The sequence below is a fragment of the Chrysemys picta genome, chromosome 2, assembly GCF_011386835.1.
Source record: "Chrysemys picta bellii isolate R12L10 chromosome 2, ASM1138683v2, whole genome shotgun sequence".
Taxonomy (NCBI): Eukaryota; Metazoa; Chordata; order Testudines; family Emydidae; genus Chrysemys; species Chrysemys picta.
In genome coordinates, this window is record NC_088792.1 from 126,953,481 (window position 1) to 126,960,602 (window position 7,122).

At 41.2% G+C, this 7,122-nt stretch overlaps 1 protein-coding gene across 15 annotated transcripts in view; it reads left to right on the plus strand.

The window, feature by feature from the left end:
- Nucleotides 1-6,890, plus strand: part of TERT (telomerase reverse transcriptase) — a 134,034-nt gene extending 127,144 nt beyond the window's left edge. For 13 of the 15 annotated variants that reach the window (XR_010598506.1, XR_010598504.1, XR_002889690.3 and 10 more), the window contains one exon: nt 6,382-6,890. Coding sequence is in view for 8 of the 15 variants with exons in the window: in XM_024110237.3 (XP_023966005.1) it covers nt 6,382-6,485 (104 nt within the window). In the remaining 7 variants the exon portion in view is untranslated. Of the gene's footprint in view, nt 1-2,105; nt 2,276-6,381 lie in introns of all 15 variants that reach the window. The other 2 variants (XR_010598505.1, XR_006172461.2) reach the window with 1 other exon arrangement.
- The last annotated feature ends 232 nt before the right edge of the window (nt 6,891-7,122 follow it).

Sequence of the window (7,122 nt, forward strand, 5' to 3'; positions counted from 1 at the left end):
AATGGTGGGACGATTCCTCAAAGGTCTGGAAAGGGTGTTCCCTTACTCATGCCCCCCTATTCCTCCATGGAATCTCAATTTAGTCCTTTCTAAGCTCATGGGGCCCCTGTTTGAGCCCGCGGCTACCTGCTCCCTTCTCCACCTTTCCTGTAAGGTGGCATTCCTGGTGGCGATCACCTCGGCCAGAAGGGTATCAGAGCTGAGGGCTCTCACCTCGGAGCCATCATACACTGTGTTTCACAGAGACAAGGTGCAGCTCAGCCCACACCCTAACTTCCTCCCACAGGTGGTCTCACAATTCCATCTGGGTCAGGACATTGCCTGCCGGTGTTTTTTCCCAAACCCCATACGGACCTATGTCACCACAGCCTGCACTCCCTAGATGTCTGCCAAGCATTGGCATTCTACTTGGAGCGCACCAAACCCTTTCGTAAGTCCACGCAGCTAGTCGTGGCTGTGGCTGAGAGGATGAGGGGCAGTCCAGTGTTGACACAGCGAATCTCATCGTGGATTATGGACTGCATTCGGGCGTGTTATGACCTCGCTGGTGTCCCAGCTCCGGCGGTCACGGCCCACTTGACCAGAGCACAGGCAGCTTCCATGGCGTTCCTGGCGCAGGTCCCAGTCCAGGAGATCTGCAGGGCAGCCACCTGGTCATCGGTGCACACCTTCACGACCCACTATGCGGTCAACCAGCAGGCATGGGAGGACGCGGCAGTTGGCGGGGCGGTCCTCTGATCGATTGTTTCGTGATTCCTACCCTCCTCCAAAGGTAAGCTTGTGATTCACCTAATGTGGAATGGACGTGAACAAGCACTCGAAGAAGAAAGAACGGTTACTTACCTTTCGTAACTGTTGTTCTTCGAGATGTGTTGTTCACGTCCATTCCACCACCCACCCTACTACCCCTCTGTCGGAGTCGCCAGCAAGAAGGAACTGGAGGGGGTCGGGCCAGCACGACGCAGTGGCGCCACTCTGGCGGGGGCCCCCCGGCCCGACGGGAGCCGCTAAGGGAAAAAGTTTCCGACGCTCGTGCACACAATGTGCGCACACCTAATGTGGAATGGACGTGAACAACACATCTCGAAGAATAACAGTTACGAAAGGTAAGTAACCGTTCTTTTTACAATACTCCTGCCCTAATCCCAGGCATTATTAATCAAATAGTAACATTTCTGATTATTTCATTCCATGCTCAATTGTCCTTATAAACACACTATTTGATTTCAGTTCCTATTATTTGCTTTCTCTTTTGGCACAGGTGATAGCATAAGCATACTTAACTACAAATATTAGCCTTATTTCTTCACTTGATCACTAAACTAAAAAAATCAATATAAATGCAACCCCTTTCCTGACCTAACAGGATTGCCGATAAGATAAACTCTGACAATAAAGTATACAGTATTTTGCCCAAAGCTATATCACTTATAGTTGACTTCCATTTTATACATATAACTTCATTTAATCACAGTATCAGGTTCCATTAAGTTCCCTATTATCCGACACATCATATAATATCTTGATGTTTGATATCAATTTTTTAAATTCATTTATTCACAGATGGAAAAAAGGAAATTTCTTCAGCTGTACCAACAGTGCATTCTTGTGAAAGGCAGCAAAAACATTGTTTCCTCAGACCGTCCAAAGAAACCTTGCTCTTAGATCTTGAGTATTTTTCCCTCATCTCTCTGTCCTGTCTTTTCTCAGCTGCCTTGATGCCCAGGCAGTTCTCAAATAGTAATAACTCATAACTTTGGGGCCTGAGTTACTGCACCATATATAGAGGTTTATGATTCTGCTGCTGCTTCTGTGCTAAGACAGATGTTTCTTTATCTCAAATGGCAGTATGTCATGCTTTTACATCCAGAGATCCTGGGTTCAGTCCCCATTTACCACTTGTACAACAGTCATGTTATTTTTGTGTGCTGTTTGTAATCACTGAAGCGCAATCTGATCCAAGAGCTAGAAATAGAAAAGGAATCCTGACACACAATTTTTGAGACAGCTGGGCAACTCCGTCATAATGTGTGTGTTGTGTCTCCCTGTGTGGGTTGGTCCACACAGAGGATAACATTGTGCTTTCCCCCTCATTCCTATAACAGAAGTGGAAGATGTTTCACTGATTCTGAAAGTTCCTGATCACCTAGTTGAGGGTGCATGTGACGGATTCCCCGGGGTGCAACCGGAACTGGGGTACCTCTGAACTCTCTGTCTTACCAACCTGGGCTCTCTCTCACACTGTGATGCTGTGACAAGCTGCAAACCTCTCCAGGTACCGCACTTACACAGACATTCACAGGCAGGGACACACCCAGCTGCGTTACACAAAAGCTTTTCTAGCCATTCATAAACCAACAATAGAGAAGCTCCAGCTAGTTCCCCAGAGCTCCCCAGCCTAGGACCCCAGAGCTGTACCATCTTGCCCTGGTCAGAAACCTGACCAGTGTGTTTATTACCCAGTCCATCTTTCCCTCAATGTGGAGAGGACATGTACCAGCTTTTGTCCCTGAGCAGATTTCCCATGCACCTCAAGCAAAATCCACTGTTTTAGGTCAACTATAAAACAAATTTATTAACTACAGAAAGATAGATTTTAATTGATGATATATAATAAATATACAAATCAAAGTTGGTTACCTAGGAAATAAAAGTAAAATTGCAATCTAAATAATATAAATTAGATAGGATTTAAATCAGGCAGTGTCTCAACCTGATAGATGGGAGAGTTCCTTAATACACAGGCTGAGATTCTTGTTTTTAAAAAGTTCATAACTGTTCATGTGTTCCTTAGGCATTTCAGCCGCCACCTCTGCTAAGGGTCCACTGAGCTGTGGCTTCAGCTCTACCATGTACTGGTCTGTAGAGATGCTGTACCCAAGGCAGGCCCTTTCGAAATTTTCTAAGAAGGCCTCGGTATCATTGCCTGCCTTGTAGGTGGGGAATTTTCTGGGATGGGAAGGGGTGCCTGGAGAGGGGTTGCTAGGGTTGGCTGGTATATCCTGCTTAGCCCTTGCCCTCTCTAACTCCAGTTCATGTTTCCTCTCTCTTTCCCTCTCCTCCATCTCTTTTTCGTTCTCCTCCATAGCTCTCTTGTGGGCAGCCTCGTTGGTTTTCTCTGCTCTTTCAGCAGCTTCTTTCTCGAGTTTTTTTTAATTCGAGCAGTCTCTTATGATTCTTTTCATTTTCTTCTGCTGCCAGTCTGGCCAGCTTTAGTTTATTAATGGCGTCACTGGTATTCATTTTCCTGCTTCCTTGTGCTGGGCCACATCCCCTCTGCAGGTCACTGAAACTGGGATGCACTCAGCTCAGGGCTGCTTAGTTAACAGAGACTTTCACAGCATTTAGCGTTTAGCCTTTCTAAGCTAGCTGTAACAGAGAGTTAGAAAGGACAAAAAAAAAAAACAATTCAGCTTTTGCTAGCTGCTTGCTCACAGCTTGAAACCTTCCATTAACAAAGACCCTTGTTAAAAAAAACTTAACACCTCTGCCTTCAGGCAAAGAGAGATAAGATATGCATCTACCTTCAGCTCTGCTTTCTAAGCAGCTAAAAAGGAGGGGGAAAAAATCTTACTGGCTTTTGGTTTAAAATGATCCCTCCGTTCTGCCACCATGTCAAGGTTCCTTCCCCACTCTGAACTCTAGGGTACAGATGTGGGGACCTGCATGAGAACCTCTAAGTTTAACTATCAGCTTAGATCTGGTTTTGCTGCCACCATCCAAATTATTTATGAGTCATTTGGGAAACTCTGTCTACCTCCCCCCCAGAATATCTCCCTCCCAGGTACTATAACCCTTCCCTGGTGAACACCGATCCAAACCCTTGGATCTTAAAACAAGGAGAAATTAACCATTCCCCCACCAATTCCTGGTGAGTCCAGATCCAACCCCCTTGGATCTTAAAACAAGGAAAAATCAATCAGATTCTTAAAACGAATGCTTTTAATTAAATAAAGGTAAAAATCATCTCTGTAAAATCAGGATGGAAAATAACTTTACAGCGTAATCAGATTCAAAGAGCCCAGAGGAACCCCCTCTAGCCTTAGGTTCAAAGTTACAGCAAACAGAGGTAAACTCTCTAGCAAAAGGAACATTTACAAGTTGAGAAAACAAAGATAAAACTAACACGCCTTGCCTGGCTGTTACTTACAAGTTTGAAATATGAGAGACTTGTTCAGAAAGATTTGGAGAGCATGGATTGATGTCCGGTCCCTCTTAGTCCCAAGAGCGAACAACCCCCAAAACAAAGAGCACAAACAAATGCCTTCTCCCCTCAAGATTTGAAAGTATCTTGTCCCCTTATTGGTCCTTTGGGTCAGGTGTCAGCCAGGTTACCTGAGCTTCTTAACCCTTTACAGGTAAAAGGATTTTGGTGTCTCTGGCCAGGAGGGATTTTATAGTATTGTACATAGGAGGGTTGTTACCCTTCCCTTTATAATTATGACAACAATCAATAAGTACCTACATGGGAAAGAAATATTTGATAATGGGCCCTTCAGCCTAGCAGGCAAGGGTATAACAAGATCCAGTGGCTTGAAATTGAATGTGTCTAGACACATTGACTGAAAATGAATACTGTGAGGGTAATTAACCATTAGACCAACTTACCAAGGGTCATGGTGGATGCTACATCATGGGAAATTTTTAAATCAAGATTGGATATTTTTTATATATGCCTAGTACAAAAGGAATTATTTTGGGGAAGTTCTATGGCATGTTATACAGGAGGTCAAAGTAGATTATCACAGTGGTCCCTTCTGCCCTTGGAAGTTATTAATCTAATGTATGTATCATCTATAAACTTTACCATCATATTTTTTGTCCAGATAGTTGATAAAGATATTTCAATAGCACTGGATCAACAACTGATCCTTGCAGGACCCCACTTTAAATACCCTATTTAATGATGATTTCACATACACAATTACTTTTTTGAGATCAGTTACCAAGTTTTAATCCATTTAAATTTACTGCATTGATTTTATGTAGCGCTAATATTTTATTCAAAATGTCGTGTAGTACTACATCAAATGCCTGACAGAAGTCTAAGCATATATATATAAACACAGATACTTTAGTTTGATAAATGCTTTTTTCCATAAAGTCATGTTGATAGACATTAATTATGATATCATCCTTTCCATGATTTCCCCTGGGCTCAGTATCAAGCCAACTGGCCTTTAGTTGCCCATTTGCTATTTTTAAATATTAGCACAAAACCAGTTTTTTTCCCAGTCATCTGGAACTTTCCCAATATTCCAAACTTTGTTAAATGTCAACATCAATGGCTCTAAGAGATTTTCAGACAGTTTAAAGAAGAAGGGAAGAAAAACACCTTTTGGGTGCAAGTTATCCAGTTAACCTGCGGAGTTAAAAATATCTAACCTTAGTAGTTGCTGTTTAACATCTTGCCTACACTTACCGTTGGAAAAAATACTTCTTGTCTCTGTAAGATATAAATACATCATCCATCTTCTTTCCAAATACAAAACAAATATTTGTGGAACACTTCTACCTTCCTGAATCACTATTGACAGCTTTACCATCTCTGTCTAGTAATAGACATAGACTATTGCTAGGTTTTAATTTATTCCTTCTATATTTTAAACATTTCTTTATATTGTCCTTACCCCTATTGACAGTAAACTGTTCATTGATACTTTCCCTTCCCTTATCAATTATCTTCATTTCCAAACTACTTATTGCATTATATAGTTTTCCTCCTTCGTTCCTAAGGGAGATAAGAAGCTAGCTTAGTTCCAGTGGGTTTCAACACCAGGTGTGACTTTCCAGTTAGCATCTCTTCTGCCAAGGAAGCACAGCAGCAGAAACAGCTGTCTAGGCCACAGCATTCTTTAGGCACAATTTCATGGGGCAAGCTGCTCATATATACTACTAGGATGGCATTTGTGTGGGTCTCAAACTCCGGCCTGGGAAAATTTGCCTGCCAAAAACCAGCATTAGGGACAAAATAAAAAGCATAAGCAAATAAATTAGTAAAGGGAAAGATTCTAAACATTACTTAAAATAAAGCTTTTCAAGTTGTCAGTGTCTCTTTCACTTTCCCTGGTTTACCTAGTTATTTAATACATGGCCTCACAGGCTGACATTCTGAGACACAGTGTAGGTGGTTTTCACAAGTGTGTGGAAAGAAAACTTTTAATTTATTTATTCAGTAATGTTTTCCCAAAGTAAAATGAATGAGAACAGCATTTCTTGCCAGAATCTTGGAGGTTTGCTGATAACTTTTCAATGTAATAACAGAAACGTTTGTTTCCTGAAAATCAACTGTTAACTTTATTCTACCATATTAGCATTTTGGTAAATCCTTTTATTGTTAATTTCTCTGAACAGTGATTTATTTTTGCAATGTCTTTGTAGGTGAATTGCAGCTATTCAAGAAAATCCCAAAGGCTACTATGCAGCTGCTGAAGACAGTGACAGAGCCAGCTCTTTGTAAAGACTTCAAAGCCATCATGGATTAATTGACCTAATCAGCTTATTTTATAACCTTTATAGGATTGATAGTAATTGCTGTGTGTTAAGAATTACTGACCAGTTTTTATTTTGATATTTTGCAAATGATGTGCCCACAACAACTTTTATGTCAGAAATTTCCCCTAGCTGTTTCTCAGCTGGCAGTGGCAGGCAGAAGAATGTATTAGATTTCTTTGCTATTTCTGTTACGTATTTCCTGCCCACTTCTAATGGCTGTATCCAATTACAGACTTTCTGACCGTCTTGATGATGATTACATTTATTTATAAGCTTTACTCATATGGCCACAACTTTCTCCTCTGCTTTAGTCCATCCTTTCTATAAAACTCCTCTCTATCTCTTTGTATTTCATATTGCAGTAATAATAATTAAACTATTGGGTAATTACAAAATGTTTGTTTGTTTTTTTCTGGTATTTAATTCTACAATAATCTGCAATGTTATGTTTCTACTGCTGTGATCTTATGGATGGACATGTACATTATATCTTGTCCTAAAATTACCATTCTATGTCCAGGTACACAGAGCAAGTGTATTTGATTGGTATGATGTCCCGTAAAGAAATATCAGTCTCATACCTAGGAGTGTTCTATAAATGTAGGCCAAAAGTTTCAAAATTGAGCC